General features: G+C 45.4%; 1 protein-coding gene across 5 annotated transcripts in view; it reads right to left on the bottom strand.

Moving 5' to 3' along the window:
• KIAA0319 (KIAA0319 ortholog) overlaps window positions 1–19,089 on the bottom strand; it is a 111,244-nt gene that overhangs the window by 5,951 nt on the left and 86,204 nt on the right. For 3 of the 5 annotated variants that reach the window (XM_014606646.3, XM_059724314.1, XM_014606652.3), the window contains 6 exons: window positions 18,469–18,607; window positions 17,371–17,530; window positions 14,363–14,505; window positions 12,863–12,985; window positions 6,954–7,044; window positions 2,206–2,297 (listed from right to left, as the gene is read on the bottom strand). In XM_014606646.3, coding sequence (XP_014462132.1) covers window positions 2,206–2,297; window positions 6,954–7,044; window positions 12,863–12,985; window positions 14,363–14,505; window positions 17,371–17,530; window positions 18,469–18,607 — 748 coding nt within the window. Of the gene's footprint in view, window positions 1–2,205; window positions 2,298–6,953; window positions 7,045–12,862; window positions 12,986–14,362; window positions 14,506–15,818; window positions 15,945–17,370; window positions 17,531–18,468; window positions 18,608–19,089 lie in introns of those variants that run through there. The other 2 variants (XM_019490568.2, XR_001373319.3) reach the window with 2 other exon arrangements.

The raw sequence follows: 19,089 nt of genomic DNA, 5'->3' as shown, positions 1-19,089 counted from the left end.
TTCTTCTTCTTTCTTTCTCCTTTTCTTTCTCCCTGCTTCTTCTTCTTCTTTCTTCTCTTTCTTCTTTTTTTAAGCACACACACTTACAGATTTTTATACCCTCAGTTCAGCTGCTTTGAAGCACCCTCAGTAGTGTAAATCATTGTCTTTTCTATTGACAAGGGGTTATCTGGTTTGGACCATCTCAGGAAACTGATTGATAATCAGGAAACACTTAAGATTAGGGAGTAACCCAAATACTTGGGAGCCAGCTTGAGATTCCTATGGATGGCAGATATCCTGATGGGATATCTTATGGTTTCTTCAGGAACAATAGATAGCTTGCAGTATCAGGATTTTGGATTTTTACTTGTTGTGCACAAGCCTCAGCTTAGCATGACTTTTCCAGATTTTACTATAGTCTTTTAACAGACTTAAAGCAATTATTGGGGTGCTCATAACCTTTTGTGGAGAGGACTCCCACCAGTCGTCTCGGGAAAGATACGACAACACCTGGGATTAGGGCTCCAGCAGGCTGGATGCTGTGATGAACCCTTAACCATTGTTCAAATGTTGCCCATACCCCCTCTGACTTGGTCTCTTGCCTCAGCATTCCCTAACCCGGCAACCGAGTTTTAGTCAATCAAGTTTAAATAGGCCTCCCATACTGGGACCGGGGAATGTACAGCCCGAGATGCCTATTAAACTTAGAGCTGTGTGTGTGTGTGTGTCTGGGGGGAGAAAAGTCCTTAGCAAATCCAGATTAGAACTGGTCTGATAAATGCTGAGCTGGGTGTGTGTGAACATGGGTTAATTAACATTGGAAGCACAGATTCCCCATCATGCAGCGCTCTCCTGCTTCTCTGGTCCCAGAATTCACTGCAGTCTCTGCTTCAGGCTTTCTGTTTTCCATCTTTCATGTAAATGAATGGTCATCTGGTTCCATCTCAGATGCAGATGAGACCGAGGGCAGTTGTTCACTCTTATCACCCTTATCTGGAGAGTTTTAGGTGCGTCTCTCACTGCATCTTAATCAGTTTCGTTTATGTAGAGGAGGGGGGGGGGGAGTCCTTTGTGAGTCAGACAGACTGCATCCTGTGCCAGGGTTGCCCAAGAATACAGAGCTGAGGCGTAACAGATGATCCAGGCTGACCTGGACAGGCTCAGCAAGTGGGCGGACAAGAATCTGATGGTGTTCAACGCCGATAAATGCAAGGTTCTCCACCTTGGGAAAAAAAACCTGCAGCATCCTTATAGGCTCGGCAGTGCTATGTTGGCTAGCACTATGGAAGAAAGAGACTTGGGGGTCATCTTTGACCACAAGATGAACATGAGCCTGCAGTGCGATGCTGCGGCTAGTAAAGCGACCAAAACGCTGGCTTGCATCCATAGATGCTTCTCAAGCAAATCCCGGGACGTCATTCTCCCCCTGTACTCGGCCTTAGTGAGGCCGCAGCTGGAGTACTGCGTCCAGTTTTGGGCTCCACAATTCAAAAAGGATGTGGAGAAGCTTGAGAGAGTCCAGAGAAGAGCCACGCGCATGATCAGAGGTCAGGGAAGCAGACCCTACGATGACAGGCTGAGAGCCCTGGGGCTCTTTAGCCTGGAAAAGCGCAGGCTCAGGGGTGATCTGACGGCCACCTACAAGTTTATCAGGGGTGACCACCAGTATCTGGGGGAACATTTGTTCACCAGAGCGCCCCAAGGGATGACGAGGTCAAATGGTCACAAACTACTACAAGATCGTTTCAGGCTGGACATAAGGAAGAATTTCTTTACTGTCCGAGCCCCCTAGGTCTGGAACAGCCTGCCACCGGAGGTCGTTCAAGCGCTTTCATTGAACACCTTCAAGATGAAACTGGATGCTTATCTTGCTGGGATCCTATGACCCCAGCTGACTTCCTGCCCTTTGGGCGGGGGGCTGGACTCGATGATCTTCCGAGGTCCCTTCCAGCCCTAATGAAGTGCCCCCCCCCCAGCACTTCAAAATGTAATTAGAACTAAGGGAACAATCCAAAGACCAATGAAGTTAAATGGGGCATTTGCAGGACATGTGGAAAATGCAGTGTAAACAAAATACTTCATGTTTCCTTTCAAGAAGGAAAAAATTGGGTAAAGGAAAAATTTGTAAATTACTTTAAAATTAAGGTGAACACAAGAATGTAGGCTTACTGCTAAAAGGAGCCCCAATCTTAAAAAATAAATAAATAAATAAAGACAACTTACCATATTTAGGTCTTAACTCCATTCTCTCCTGGTCATCTATATTATCTAAGATGGTATATTTGGTTTTTTTCCTTATTTTTGTCCTCTTCCTGCTAAAAGGAAAGTTAGCACAAGTAAATAAAGTTCTCACACACGGTAAATGCTCTCTCCCTTACACACATACAGAACTACCAATAAGGCTAAAATTTTCTCTCTCGTAAAATATCTACGTATAACTCCACTGATTTCAAAAGTCAGTTCTGACTGCACCAGCTTAACAAGGAGTAGAAATCCAGGCCACCGAGTGTAAATCTTGTGTGTAGAAAGAAGGGACAAAACCTGCTATGCATACCTAGAAAAGAAAAAAAGCTTTCTGCGATAACTGGTGGTAGGCCTTGTCACCGAGCACCATCTCCAGGGGTGGCTATAAAGCCCCCAAAGGCCAAAAAATTCCCTGTACCCTGCTCTATGGGCAGTCCATCCTTCTCTCACAACCACATCTTGATGTTAATCGTTAGTGAAACACAGGAAGCTGCCCTAGAGTCTTACTGTGATGACCACCAGGTTTGGGGTCAAGGCTTTATGGGACAATTGCATGGCTCCATTCCACCCCTACACCATGCCCCAAGCCTCACAGATGTCATCCTCACTGATGTTCTCTCTTTACACACACAGCCCTTCTTGGGGCCCTCAGTCTCCTCAGCCTCTCTTTGGGCGGGTGCCCAAAGAGACACCCCTTGGTGTCTCATTCAACCCCTCCCTGGGCTGCCAGGCCCTTCAGTCTCTCACCCAGGCCCTCTGAGCTGCCAAACCTCTTTGGTCTCTTCCTGAACCCTTTTGGCCCCAAACTTTCCTGGCCCCCTGGACTCTTCTGGTCTCAGCCTTTCCCAGCCCATTTCTGGGCCCCTCTGGCTCCACTCTCTCTAGGCCCTACACTGGGCCCCTTGGCCCTTCTTGTCCCACTCTTTCCCGGTCCCTCTCTGGGCCTTTGGACCCATCTGATCCCAATTTCTCTCTTCCTTTTCTACTAGGGTATGGTCCCTTAGCCTTCTCTCTCTGTGGGGTAACCCACAAGTCAGTGGAAGCTGAGACTTCCAGGTGCCCCATACTCGCCTTTCCCTGGGGTGGCCCATGAATAGCATTTCACGGAGCTTGCCCCACCACAGGAAGCCCCGCCACGCTAACCAGCCACAGTAGGGTGCAGTTTCAGGTCTTGCCCAGGACCAACCTGTTCTAATTATCCTAGCCTCTCTTGGATTCCCCCCGATGTCATATGCCCCTCCTGGGCTGCGGGTTTCCAGCCCTACTCATTGACCAACCTGGGCTATAGGCCTCTAGGCCTGCTAGCCCTGGCTCAATCTCACCTTCACAACCCCTGGGCCCAACTCTCTTTCTCAGACCCCTTTCTTGAGCCCATCTCCTCAGATGGCCCTGTATCAACCATAGATTCATAGATGTTAGGGTTGGAAGGGACCTCAGTAGATCATCGAGTCCAACCCTCTGCATAGGCAGGAAAGAGTGCTGGGTCTAGATGACCCCAGCTAGATGCATATCCAACCTCCTCTTGAAGACCCCCAGGGTAGGGGAGAGTACCACCTCCCTTGGGAGCCCATTCCAGACCTTGGCCACTCCAACTGTGAAGAAGTTCTTCCTAATGTCCAGTCTAAATCTGCTCTCTGCTAGCTTGTGGCCATTATTTCTTGTAATCTTCATCCTAGGCTGCATGCCCCTTGACCCCTTCCTCTCTGGCTGTGGCCACACATGGATCTTTGGCCTATTCTGGTGCCTGGCCCTGCCTAGGTCTAGTTGAGATACCTTGGCTCTGGCAATCTCTGTAGTGGTCTCTTAATCTTTTGGCCCCTCCTGGGCCCTGGCCCCACACAGGCCAGTCAAGGTTCTGGGTCAGTCCTCCAGCTGTCAGCCCTCTCTCCTCTGTGGGTCTCACTCTCAGGCACCTCCATAGGCCTCTCCCTCTCAGCCTCTCTCTCTCTCTCTAGGCTCACCCAGACCCCTCAATAGGCCTCCATATACTCAGCTCTGGGCTCACCCAGACTCCTCAATAGGTCCCATAAACACACCTGAATCCCTCTTATACTCAACTCCTCTCTCAGGGCTCTTGGCCCCACAGGAATCTCCCCCACCCCCATACTTCCTTCCCAAATCTCCAGACTGCTTCTGACGTTATCTCCATGCTGGCATTGCAGAGCTGCAGCTATCTTGCTCCATAAATGTTCACCCAGCAGTCTCCAAGATGTTACTGCCAGCTCTGCTCTCAGGGCCTGGGCTTATATCCTGCCTAGGCCCAGCCCTCCTCCAGTCAGATGACTCCATCACTCAGCCCTAGCACCACCTGCAGGCATAGGGAAGAGGGAGCTAATGGGCCGTGGGCTTCCAGCAACTGCAGCAGGGGTAGGGAGGGATGTGCAGGCAGCAGTGTGGGAGGGAGTGGGGCTGGGGCAGCCGCTGCAAAGTGGGACAGGACATGGGACTGAGCTGTGAGTGGCTCATCTGGAGGGGTGGCTCCCGATGCTACGCATACTCTGGAGGCATGGGGGACCTCTGCAGGAGACTGCTGCACGCTGGGACCGGGGCAGTGCAGGGCTCTTCCCATCAGGGCAGGGCTGGGCCGGGCTGTGTTTGGGGCGGGCAGCAGCAGTGGTGGGAGGGGGACTATGGAGGGGTGGAGCTGCAGCCACCCCAAAATTCACCGTAGCCCCCCCAACCCCTCCTCCCAGCACTGCCACTGCCCACCCCAAGCACAGTGTCACTTAGCCCCCACTGGGAAGACCCCGGCCCAGCCCCAGCCCACAGCAACAGCCTGCCCCACCCCACGCAGATCTGGGGGCACACACCCCCTGTGCCATCCCAGGGTGTGTGCAGTGGCAGGAGCCCCAACCCCCACTTCCCGCACCCTTCTGGATGAGCCATGGCTCAATCCCACACCCTGTCCCACCCTGGCTGTGCAGGGCCTGCCCCAGCCCCACTTCGTCCCCCACCCCACAGCACCTTCTCCTCCCCCCACAGACTTACCTGCTCAAGGGGTGCACAGGCATATGCTCAGCCCCCCCGCAAATTTTTTCTCGCTCCACCTATGCCTGCAGGCTCCCTGGGTCAGCTGACTCCACAATTAACCCTGGCCCACACCTGCCATCTGCTCCACAGGCTGCTTCAGCTCCTAAAGTGGCAGGTGCCCCAAGTGTCCTGCCACAGGCCTGAAACACACTATTTGGCTGCAGATCAAAAAACTCTGAAGATCAGAGCTTTTGATTCTTTGGATCAAGGATTTCAATAGGGATCACCTGGACATTTCAGATTTGCATTTCTGCTCAACTTTGTTTGGGCCCATCTTTAGCTACAAGCCATCTAATGGAGATTTCTCTGCCATGTCCTATGTGTTGAGCTCCCTCCTGACCCAGTGTGCAAAATTAACATTTCCTCTTAATTTCTTCCAATTGTATGTCTTTGACAATGCCGGCAGACGGTCACCTCTGCATGCATTTCATCTATTACTTGTGTGAAGAAAGGGCTGAATGTCTGAAAGAAGGGAACAAAAGGATGAAGAAGCTGAATGGTGGAAGGGGGGATCTAATATGATGCACACTTGACCCCTCACCTCCCCCAAGTCATTTGGCTTATGTGTTGTATCCCTTCCACCTATCTTTTTTTCCACCTGTGTCTTTACTTTGTAAGCTCCTCAAGACAAAAGCCAACTCCCTTTGTGTCTGATAAGTACATAGTGGATGCTGTCAGGGATAAAATAACTTGGACTCTACACTCTTCAGATTGGTAGACCTAATCTGGGATGTGGCTCAAACTACCTAGAAAACCAAACACATCAATAGAAGTCATGTCACCTTCTTGTAAGCTTCACAAGACCAAAAGCACCCCAATCTCTGCTCTGCCTAGTTTCTGCCTCTTCTCTTTACCTAGATTATTGCATCAGTCAGGTCCCTTTTGTGGAGTGCTAAGTAAATGAGGATAGTTTCAAAGGGGCAAATAAACCTTCCCTCCCTCCCACATTTCATAGAAAAAAAACACAAGGCAGGCATCCTTTCAGATAGTATCCTGTCCATATCACAAAAAGATTTCATAGCAAAGAAAACTAAAAACCCAGACAATTAATGTTTTGTTACATCAACACAAATAGCCTCTTGGCTAGTCTGTTTGACAAAGCAGTTGTTCTAATGACAAGAACTAGCAGGGAAAACTGGGTTATTTGGGACAGAATTTCTAATCATCTTGCTGAGATTCATACGAAAACCATTGGGAAAAAAACACAAATGAAGTAAACTGCACTGTTAAAAGCAGAAAGGCCCCAGAGATGTAGGACATTAGCACACTTTCTCCAGACTGGCTCCTTGGACATCAGTTAAGCCCACTTCTTCACAAGGGAGGGTTTGATGCCTCTCTCTCAGGTCTAAAATAACCCATACTTGGTGCCCTTCAGGGCAAACAGCAATGCTCATTTCCTTTCCCTTGTTGTGAGGGATGGTGAGGACTTTGGTAGAAGACTATGAAGATCTTATATATGTTTGCAGCTGGTGGGTTACGATATACGTTAGTTATTAGGTGACAAGAACATGATTCCAGGAATACTTTTTGTAACTATACGGTTAAAGTATGTTGAGAAGTACTTAGAGCAAAGGCCAGAAAGAAATATCTGCAGGTGGCAAAGAGTTGCTTAAGGCTAAGAAATTGATTTACAAGTACAAACAACCTGTAGTGATGTCACAAGTATGCAGTTTTTTTCAAAACAGTTATCTACGTACCTTTTGCAGCAGCAGATGCAGAACCAAGCTAGCCCAACTGTGAGCACAACCAAAATGAAGGCAGATACTGTTACATAGAGTATACTCCATTCTGGAGGACAAAAAAGGAGAGACAGCTGTGAGCAGAGTGGTATTGATGGGATTATTTTAATGCAGTTGTCTTAACAGATGATCCTGGAAGATAGGGAATGGCTTTGCTTCACCTTAAGCATAATTAGAATTTGAGAGATCTTAGCACCTGAAGTTCAGTTCTTCTCTCAGAAGAGAATAAATAAAAATAATAGTCAAAGAGTTCCATGCTGGTCTTCCAGATCAAACATGTTCTTTTGATAAGTATTGGGTTTTTTTTCCTTACCAGCTCAATAAATTCCACCTGAAATCTGAAAGTCAAGGTGGGTTTTCTGCAATTGTGTTACAAACATGAACTTCTCTGCCACCTTCTAAATTGTACAGCTCTCTGATAGGACTGATAACCGGCAATAGCCTTCTTCTGCAACTACACTCTAACTCTTAATGTGGCAGAAGGTAATGTAGGGTGGCACTGTAGGGACTAACTAGTTCAGAGAGGAATAAGGTTTTGTAAGCAACCGCCTATTTTGTTGGATGCTAGGAATCTTGATCTGTGAATTCAGAAAATCTGATATAGGGTCTGAGGCAAAATAAAAGGAAGCCCTATAATCCTCTCAGGTTCTCAGTGGTGTAACTACGGTAAGGCAACTGGAGCAACTACCCTGGATGCTGACTTGAGCGGTGAAAATAATGGCTGCTGCTAGCAGCCACACGATCACAGCAGTGATGCAACAGCAACTGGAAATCACCGCTGCCCTGGGCACCTGGGCATCCAGCTGCATCACTATGCCGCTGCTGATGCTTATTTATTATTTGGACAACAGTTGCATCCAGAGTCTCTAATCATGATCAGGACCCAGTGTGCTATTTATTTATTTATTCATTTATTTATTTAGATTTCTGGTAGACATGCATATATGGCTTCAGCTTCCAGTACCCTTACTCATGGGCAGCAGTATCTCACTCCTCAAGTAGTCCTGTAGAAATCAGTGGGATGAGGAAGAATAAACATGTTTCTTAGCAGAATAATTTCAGAATCTCTCCATTATGAAGAGCAGGACCGTATTTGGGTTCATTTGATGCTACCCAAACAGTCTAATACAGTAAAGATTTGTAAAGCCAAGGACCACAGAGAAGATTTTAAATAGGACATCAAATGTGTAAGCTTAACAAAGCAGGGAAAGTCCTGTCAAAGAAAATCACATGGGTAAACTGGTGACAGGCTGCTTTGACTTCATTAAAGATGAGATAAAGACATTAAAGAAAATGGTGAAAGTGTTCAAATAAAAAAAAATGATTTTTTAGAAATGAGAGTACTTCTTAGCTTAGACCTAACATCTGAACTAGGCCGTATGCAGGCAACATTAGAGTCTTTATATATAATATAGGCCTGCCTCAATGCTCATGTGTTACCCCAGTGCTGTTAATCTCAATCATAACAGGAATCGGAGATTCTTGTGGCAGTAAATGCAGTACAAAGGCTGGAAATATCATTGCAAGAACCCTCCTGAACTATCTCCTTTCACTTGCTGAAGAGCTTCTCCTAGAATCTCAGTGTGGGTTTAGCGCACACATGGAGACGCACAACTGACATGATCTTTACAGCTCACCAGCTGCAGGAGAAATGCTGGGGACAACATAAGCCTCTCTACATGGTCTTCTTTAACCTCATGAAAGCTTTCGACTCTGTCAGCCAGGAAGTGTTGTGAAGGATCCTTCTGAAGTACAGATGCCCACCAAAATTTGTCACCATTCTCTGCCTGCTCCACGACAGTATGTGAGCGGTGGTTCACAGTAATGGACCTATCGCATCCCTTTGAGGTCAAAACAGGAGTTAAGCAAGGCTGTGTCTTTGCTCCAACACATCTCAATATTCTTTGCAGCAATGCTACATCTGACCACCAACAAGCTTCTAGCAGAGTGAAGCTAAACTACTGAGTGGATGGTACGCTGTTTAACCTCAGCTGACTTTGAGTCAAAACCAAGACCACCCTAACCACAATCATTGAGCTCCAATATGCTGATGATGCTTAGTGTGACCTCATTCAGAAGCAGACCTTCAGGCAGTCATCAACATCTTTACCAAGGCATACAAGAAAATGGGACTGACACTTAACATTCAGAAGACTAAGGTCCTCCATCAACTAGCTCCTAGTGAACAGTCCCCAGCTCCAGCAGTCCAGATCTACAGTGAGACTCTGAAGAATGCTATTTCCTGTACCTCAGAAGCTGTCCCTTGCAGAAGGCTGACATCGATGAAGAAATCCAGCATCACCGCAAATGTGCAAGTGCAGCCTTTGGATGCCAAAAGAAATAGGTGTTCAAAGATCGCAACATCAGATCTGAAACTAAGCTCATGGTTTATCAGGCAGTTGTGATCCCCACCTTATTGTACAGAGCTGAGACATGGACAATGCACAGGAGACATCTAAAGTTGTTGGAGAAATACCATCAGTGTTGCCTGTGGAAGATCCTCCAAATCCAGTGAGAAGACAGATACACCAACATTAGCATTCTCCTGCAAGCAAACACTATGAGTACTGAGATGATGATCATCCAACATCAACTTTGTTGGGCCACCCATGTCATCCGGCTGTCCAGCTCCTGAAGCAAGTTTCATTTTTCCAGGTCAGCCAAGGTGTACACTCAAGAGGAGGGCAGAGAAAGCACTTCAGGCACGAGCTCAAGGCCAAATTAAAAAAATACAATATTGATGTCAACTTGTGGGAGACTATTGCCCAGAACCACCCCAAATGGAGGAGGAGTCTGCTGCAGGGATCTCAGTAATTTGAAACCTCATGGCAACAACAGGAGATGGAAAAGCAAGAGCAGCAGAAACAGCATGTCATGGACCAGATCAAGAATCCAGCGCCACCCTCCCCAGACAGAAACACATGTCCAAGCTGGAGTAGAGTCTGTCAATCCTGAATAGGCCTCATCAGCCATCTTTGGACACACAGATAAGACAGTCGTGGAAGACGATCATCCTTGACTGGGAGGGACTGCCAAAGTACAAGGCTGCCTACTACACAATCCTTCCTTCCATTTAATCCCATCCATCAGCTCTGCAGCAACCATGGGACTTGCCACCCATTCAGTTTCTATAGTATTCATCAAGTGTATGACTATGACTCCATGTGTCTGGTTCCAGGGTAGTTTCCTACCCAAGTACTGGTTAGGATACTTCCAAGGTCAAGTAAGAACATCTGTATTCAGTCCAGCCTGGGCCCTCTTAAGCCATCAATCTGGGCAAAAATCACTTCATGTCCCACAGCAGTAACACAGCAATTTTTGTACTCTTTATCTGAAGGTCTGATATAAAATGCTATATATCTGAAAATTATCTGAAAATTACAAGGACAAGTATTATATTGTGGGCACTCAATTATTTTGTAGTCATGTACAGTTTCTTAGTACACTACTGATAGCTGAACAAATGGACAAACAGGCAATATCCTAATCTTTCTTCATGCAGCCCAGGTACACGGGGGGGGGGGGGTGCGCCCTGTCCTCCAATGACAGTGGTGGTGGTCAGGCAGGATGCTGAGGAAGGGGTTAGCTACTAGAGCAGCTTCCTCCCCTCTCTACAGAGCTAGGCCAAAACCAAATACTTAACTATGTACAATTTATTATAAAAATAAATACAGATGCTTAATATAAAATCTAACAGGGACTCAGGCAAGAGTCCTGTTACGTAGAATTGGGCAGGACTGACCCGATGATGAACCTGTCAGGTGTTGGAAATTACACACCTGGGAAAGGATTGGGTGATTAGCCCACAAAAACCAGGATAGAAGATGGTGGCGGGGCATTGGTTTTTGCTTTTGGGCACCAGAAGACAAAGAAGAAAGCTACGGAGACTCCAGAGGGAAGAGGAGAGACTAGATCTGCAATCTTGAAGAACGCCAGAAGAGGAGAACTTCAAGAGAGGTGGCAGGTCAGTCAAAGAAAAAGGGATTACCTCTTTGAAAACCCCGCTGCACGGGTCAGTGCAGGAGCACTGTGAGGAGCCAGGAAGAGGATGACAGGAGCTCAGGGAGAGAAAGAGAGATAGTGCCCCTCAGATGTGAGATGGGGGCCAAAAGGAGCTTACCTCGAGCTTCTGACTCTGGCGGGACACTTAATATCTGAGAACGGAGAGGTAGTCTGAAGAAACAGCAGGGAGCCACTCCCAGCACAAGCCGTCCGTGGAAAAGAGAGATGCAGAGAGCTCATACTGCTAATGAGGTAATTAGCAGCATAGATTAGGCACAAAGTTTCAAAAGTGTATCAAGCACGAAGCGTCCTTCTCAGTAATATTGGCTGTTCTCGCTAATGAAATAATTGGCAAAATTGTTATAATTGTATCACTTTTATTTTGGAAATAAATTAACTCTGTGAGTCTTTCACATCCAGATGGCATTTATCTTTCCTAAACTTCAAAGAACACTGATCTCCTTTTCTTTTCTTCACATCCAAGTCATGGTAGGCGAGTACAGACGGGAGACGAAGATAAGATTGCATAACCCACTCATGTAAAACAGAATATTTACAAGGCTCAACATATAATACTATATATAATATTCCACAATTCACATATAATAACAAATATGAACCAAATAACTTACAACCTATACAACACAATTAACACATAGGGATAGTAACTTAACTATAATATTTCTTTAAACCTTCAGAAATAACAATACCAATATAGACATTGAGCCATTCAAACACATAAACCCCCTTAAAAAAATACCTTTAGCTATATAGCTCTTAACACAACAACCTCAAAATAGGGAGTGCACTCAGCACCTCCCTGAAGCTCCCCCTGCTTTAGGGCCCTGGGATGTGGACAGGCTCCTCCCACAATAGGAGGTGGAGGCGACAGACCCCCCTCACCCGTGTCAGCCTCCCCTGCAGGACCCGCTTCCTCAGTAATTCATGCTTCCTCTCTGGAGAAGTCAAGGCTCATCTCCTGGTGGCCAATCCCACAAGAGCCTCTCCCCAGTGGCACCTTCAGCTCTCCTCGACAGCCTGGCACCCTGCACTGGGCACCCAGGGCTCGCTCTCTCTCGTGGGAGCCAAGCCCTTGCAGGCTCCGACTCCCCGGTCTCACACCAGGGGTTCACCCCTTTCCCATGCCCTGCTCTGGGCACTGGGGCTCTTTTAGTTAAAAGTGGAGCCTCACTGAGGGGCTCCAGTCACTCGGCCTAGGGCCAGGGCTAATGTGAGCAGCCACGAGCTGCTCCCGGGGCCTGCTCTCTGTGTGCCAATCTGCACACCGTGCAGGACCTGAGCAGCCTTGAGCTGCTCCCAGGGCCATCATTCCGTGTGCCAATCTGCACATCAAATGCCCAGTTGCTTGCTGGGTTCGCAGGCTCAAGCCGCCTCGAGTGGCTCCTAGAGCCTGATCCCTGTGCGCTGATTTGTGCACCCCTGAAGATCAAGCAGGGTCCCGAGGATGGCCATCTCTGGAGCTCCTCTCTCCTCGTTGTCCTTCCTCGTCTCTCCAGCCTGCTGAGCATGCTCCCCTTTTGTACTCTTCAGGGGCTCCACCTCTGAAGTTTTCTGGACCAAGCTGGTGCAGTTCTGATCAGGTCCAGCTGCTCCTTGGCCCCTCCCTTCGGAAAAGGGCAGGGCATTGCTTCCCTTGTGCTGCCTCTGGATTGGTGGGTGGGCTCCAGCAATCAAACAGCAGACCATTGATCCTGGGACTCAACCCAAGCTCAGAAAAGGTAAGCCTGCTACATTCATGTTCTTTTTACTGCTTTTCTCTAGCTCCACAAGTAATACACTTACAAAACTGCTATAATGCAGATGTATGTTCTTGGAACATAACACACAACACTTTCCAGACTTACCACAATTACTCTCTCCATCACTGAGGTAACGTTGAATTAAGTTCTCCATCCACAGTTGGTAGCAAATACAACGCTTTGTAATAGGGTCACAGTGCCCATGTCCAGAACATTTTAAAAGGCAAGCTAAAGTAAAACAAAAATGTGAAGATTATCAGTATAAAAAAGGGCAAATTGCAATGTAGGCTCTTAGGGTGGCATTCTTTTGACCATAAATCCAGTGCATAAATTAAAAGAAAAGGTAATTTTCACCTCCCCTGAGGCTACACCTACAATTTTTTTGTAATCCAACAGTGAAAAATAATTTAAATAATTTTACAGTATAACAGCTGTCATTTTCTCATGAAGGAGTGATCTCAAAACTAAGCCATTATAAAAATCAAATATTTTAGAGCTCAGAAAGTTCCTGCTTTATTATTTCTGATCTTCAGCAAATCATTTGATTTGAAATGACAACAAATAGATAGCTGTAATGCTTTAGTGTCCTAGAGCATTCAAATTACCAGAAGCATGTTACTTTATGGGAGACTGAACTATGAAGTTTGACCTAGATGCTCAAGCATTATTGTAAAGAGATCTCATTATGAAGAAATACAAACCAGTCTATATTACACATGTAATCAGATTAAGGCACTGGGTAATAATGTCCAAACATTTTTAGCCAGTGTAGATAGAAAGAGACCCTATTATCATACTTCATGAATTCTGAAAGAAGTGATGCGATAAGTTCTGTTACGGTTATAATAAAGTTTGCTCCATCCAGAGAGATTAAAACAAGCCATGTAAGAGCACATCACAGATAGTCTAATGATATTACCTAGTCCCCCAGCATTGCAAAATTTTGAGTATATAGTAGAAATGTTTCTATTGTATAGCTTTTGTTTATAAAAATGGTAGATAACAATCAAATTGCACCCCAATAGTCTCTTTAAAAGAAGACAACTAGCAGAAGTCTATCATAGGTAGACTGGTATTTCAAGCAGCAGCAACATCTACACCAGTCCAACTTCTGAGCAGTCAGGGACCACATGCTGTATGTGTGACAGGTCCCACAGGCTTCAAGTCACACTGTGCAGGACTCCCCACACACACATGGGCCTCTCCCCACTGCACAGGTGCCCCCAACTCCCAAAGCTTCCCAGATTACAGGCTAGGTGAGCCCTGAGGGCTGATCCACCCCACCCCACTCCTAGGGTCAAGGGCAGAAATAGGAAGCTGGAGCAGAGAGGGGGAACCCAGAGACCCTGGTGGCAGCTGCAGAAAAGTAATGGGGGAAGCAGCACCCGGACCAGGGGCTACTAGTTAATCCCCCTATAGGCCACATAATGCCTGTGGCCACCAGTAGGACAGCTCAGATCTACACCATCTTTCATAAAATTAATGCAAACATCAAGCCCCATGTACATAAAGGAAGCTCTTGCCATATCCCTATGTTGCTTGCATCAGTTAGTACTTTCACGGCTGTAAAAATCAAGAGACTAGAAAGCATCATTCAGAACATACCAGCTGTATCAACCCGCAGAACTTTAAAAAGCAAGAAGTCAGCCTTTTCCTTTAAAAGCTGCACATGCAGAGTCCGTGCAACGTCCGAAGCCTTTATGACTTTGAAAGGATGTCCATTCTGCACATAGAACATGATTGCTGTGCTGCAGAGAGCACACACACACAGACACAAAAATATTTGTTATCCACTGAGTTTACAGTTTTTTAGTTGACTGTCAGAAAACTGGTTCTTACTATATCTAGGCATGTAAGAATCGATCTATCTGTCTCTAGATCAGGGGTGGGCAAAATGCAGCCCGCGGGCCGCATGTGACCCACCAGGCCATTCCATCTGGCCCGCAGGACCCCTAAAAAATTTTGAAAATTAATCTTTCTCTGCCCCTGGCTGCCTGTCAAGCAGCCCTTGATGGCTTGCCAAAACTTAGTAAGCAGCCCCCCACCTGAAACAATTGCCCACCACTGCTCTAGATTAATCAAATCCAACAGAACAATATGGCTATTGCTCTACTATGCAGTTCAGGAGCATTACCAGTTCTATACATAATCAGTTTCACAGGAAAAAAAATGAAGAGAACAAACCCTTCCCCCCCCCCAACTGCCCATGGTTCTTTAGAGCCTTGCCCCTGTTCAAATCCTAGATATACTACAAAGCACAGCTTTTTCCACAAGCATCTACACAGCCCACTGAAGTCAATGAGAAGATTGCATAAGGTAGTGCAGAGGTGATGCCGTTCAACTACATGGTGGAATAGACATACCCTATGTCTACCCCAACGTTGCAGTTGACCCAATAAAAGATAATTTTATCTCTTAGAACTCTTGCCTCTTCCAAGACTGCATAAGGACATTTGAAAGAATAGGAGCTCAGACACAATGGGAGATGGGGATTAAACAAATAATTTTAGGCAAGAACTTATGCTACGTTACAATTGGGTGCAATGCCTCAGCTTTCTTTAAAGAATCTTAAAACCAGAAATGAGCCAGTTGAGAGCTGCCATTTGAAATGTGGTAGGAATTAATAGTAGATTTTCAATTAATTTATTTGTGAAGTTAGGAAGTGCCTAGAGCAAGTGCCAACACAGTTGTTAAAATATCATTTAGCTCAAGAAGATGTAGTTTAAAGTCTAGTCATCTCAAAAGGTTCTGGCAACAATCATGTTACACAGGAACATAGGACTGGAAAGAGCATCCCAGGCTATCCAGTCCAGTCTCCATAAAAAAAGGACCTGGCTCTACACTACAGAGAAATACAAAAAATCCCCACAGTCTATGCCACTCTGACCAAGGGAAAAATTCCTTCCTGACCCCAAATGTGGCAATCAGTCTGACTCTAGGCAGAAGTAAGCCACTTCAGCCATGAAACTCTGGGTTGAATAAGTACCAGTAGGAGAGGAAAAACAGCCTTAGCTGTGGCCAATATCCCAGTACTTCAGAGGAAAGTGAAAAAAAAACCTACCAGAAGCCAGCAGCATTCATGATGGAAAAATATTCTTTCGTAGCCCCAACTGACAACCAGCAAAATCCCCGGGGCATGGGATCACCAAACTCCTTCTATACAGCAAGAGCAAGCTTTCACCTCAATCTGGGGATCACAAACATGTGACTTCACACCACACGCTGTTAAGCCAGAACTCTCTGCCCTATCATAAGAAGAGGTTGCCATTCCCTTAACAAGTGTAACGGCCCTTTTTTGAACAAAATCACATAGGTACATTGGGGTTTTACCAATCCCCTGTAGAATGGTACCAACACCTTCTTGTCTCAGTTGTCTATATCCTGCCTAATCTACTTTAAGATTACATAAGCTTTTTCACAGCTGCATCCCACAGACGGCTCATGGCCACCCTATAATCAATCAATACACACTTGGGTCCCTCTCTTCCTCAAATATCTCCAGGCTATGGGTCCCCATCTTATAGCTGAAGTTTTTGTTATTGGTCTATAAGTGCATAACTTGCACTGCTTATGAGAAGATTTTAATTTCTGAAGACTGGGCTATACTTCTGCATTCCTGCAACTCCGCAAAACACTGACACAGAAAAAGCCATCTCATAAAGAAAGGTTCTGCTTATAATATTATGGCCAGTGTCAGACACACCAGCCAATAACAGTGTTGACCCTTTGCTAAAGTATGAGTAGGTTTGGAGGGCCCAGCAGCTTAATTTCCCACTTTGGAAGTGAAATTAGTGATGCAGAGTAATTTCTTAAACCAAGTATACAAAAATGGCCAATACATTGCAGATAAGACAGCAAATCCTCCTAATATAGACACACTTTAGACTGGCAAACAAGTGCTTGGCCAATTTAGCTTATATCTGGTAAGATAAGTGATATAACCTACTACCAGGCAAAGGGATTTCATACTGATAATTGAATTTCAGTTCAGAAATGTTAAGAAAAATTAGCACCCCCAAGAAGGGCAATTTTTTAGCCTAGACCTGATCATAGTACTTTACAAATATGTACAAGCCCAGTGTCCTTGCACAGAAGTGAAAAACATGGTAGATAATTCTGCAAAAAGCTGATCAGGCAGGACTGCCCTATCCCAAGAAGCAGTTGCATTGGACTTCCTCGTCTTTTCAGAACATGCACATTTCAAAGACCCCACTATTTAACCAGGCTAAGTCTCCCTTTTCCTCCCTCAGTGCCTACACTTTTAATAGGAAGAACCCTTAGTCTTGGCTGCACTACCTGGAAAGGGTAAGAGGTGGCTATTAAACTCCTTGCTCTGCCACACACAAGCAGCTGCCAAAGGTGTAAAAGTCCAGACAAACAAGCAGTCTTTAACCCAAGCAATACCCCTTTAACAACTATCTAGGTGAGTGACTGTTCAGGGTCTCTCTCTGGCCACTTGACCCTGGATGCTTATACAGCCTCATGACCCCAACTATGCACTTTTTGCCATAATTATATTTTTTAAGAATTCTTTATATACTCCTTTGTTTTGGAGTGTTGCAGAAGAGACTGAGCCAGGTGTCATGTTCATAGTTCCAAGCATCACACTGTACCTTAAATCTGAATAGGCTTGTATCTTCTGAACTTTGATGTCCGAATCCAAGACATTCAGTAGCACCGCTAGCTGTCTCACAAGAGTGTCCTTTTGTTGTTCAGTCAGCTGGCCAACTCCAACTTGCAATATAAGCTCCACCAGACCATTTTTTTTAGGGTCTGAAAAACCAAAATACATGCTGTCTGTTTGAAGACCTGCAGGTATTTCAGTATTGATCCAAAGGACTACTTAGTTATCTAGTAAATTTCCCTCAAAAATGTAGACTTGGTTAAATCTGACAATACCTTGTAAAGCACTATAGAAGGGCAAACACTATAGGCCTCACAGCAACCTAGTGAGATTATTCTGATTCTTCAAGGAAGAAAACAAGTCACAGAAACTAAAATTGCCCACAGAAAACAAAGAAAATTGGTGACAAAGACAAAAATAGAATATTACGATCTATCAAATTCCCACTTCACGCCTTCCCCACAACACCATCCGTCCCCAAAGAGGATTCTATAAAAAACACAAGACTAACAGAAGAATGTTTCCAGGCTTTAAATAATGAAATAAAAAAAGAAATGAAGACTTGTTTAAACAAATATATAATCCATTTCAGTTTTAAGCACTCAAACAGTAAAATGTGGAGTTTAGACATAAGAATCAGTACATGCGACTAAAAGGAAAATGACTGAAGAGGTCATCATTTGTCTATTTTTATTATCACAATGGATTAAAATGCAAAAAAAACCCCACAAGCAAGCAGTATAAATAGTGAAAAAAAATCAATTAGCCTTCTAGAAATCTTTCAGGTTAAACAAAGCTGACATTTGTGATACAGGCAAGGAAACAATTAAAAAAACCCTAGGGGCATGATTCTCCACTGCTATGCAATGGGTGCAGCCATTAATATCTGGGTAAAGTGGCTCAATACTGGTATCACCGGTGTAAGGGCAGGAATATGATAGTGTTTTATATCCAATTTGAGCATCACCCCCACAAGGCTGTGGAGAATCAGACCAACAAGTTTTAACTTGACAGGATGTTGCCCACCCAACCATCAAAAGAACATGGAGTTTCACACTACTTATAGATGACCTTTTAATTATCATACCAGGCCGCACTTCAATAGTAGCGGTGTCAATATCTGAATCTCCTTTAGCATCAGTCACTTTCAAGTGGAAGATATATGTTCCCTCCACAAGATTGGTTAGTTGCAGTACTGGCTTGTGGTCTGAGCCATGAATTACATCCTGCAAAAAATGGGAGAATATGGTTATACTCCTGGGACTAATTTTGCCTTAGGCTATGTCAACCTAGGTGGATACTTGCCTTAGACTTTAGAATAAAATGAGAAAGAGGCCACCTTGAGCAAATCCTTCCCAAAGTTTATAATGGGTTAGTGTGACTGTAGAGGCATTAGTTAGGCATATCTGCACATGCAGTTTGTATACTTTCCGTAAAGTTTGATAAAAGAGGATTTTCATAGATTCATAGATGTTAGGGTCAGAAGGGACCTCAATAGATCATCAAGTCCGACCCCCTGCATAAGCAGGAAAGAGTGCTGGGTCTAGATGACCCCAGCTAGATACTCATCTAACCTCCTCTTGAAGACCCCCAGGGTAGGGGAGAGCACCACCTCCCTTGGGAGCCCGTTCCAGACCCTGGCCACTCGAACTGTGAAGAAGTGTTTCCTAATGTCCAATCTAAATCTGCTCTCTGCTAGCTTGTGGCC

Source organism: Alligator mississippiensis, chromosome 3, assembly GCF_030867095.1.
Source record: "Alligator mississippiensis isolate rAllMis1 chromosome 3, rAllMis1, whole genome shotgun sequence".
Taxonomy (NCBI): domain Eukaryota; kingdom Metazoa; phylum Chordata; order Crocodylia; family Alligatoridae; genus Alligator; species Alligator mississippiensis.
This window is presented reverse-complemented; position numbering and strand designations above follow the sequence as displayed.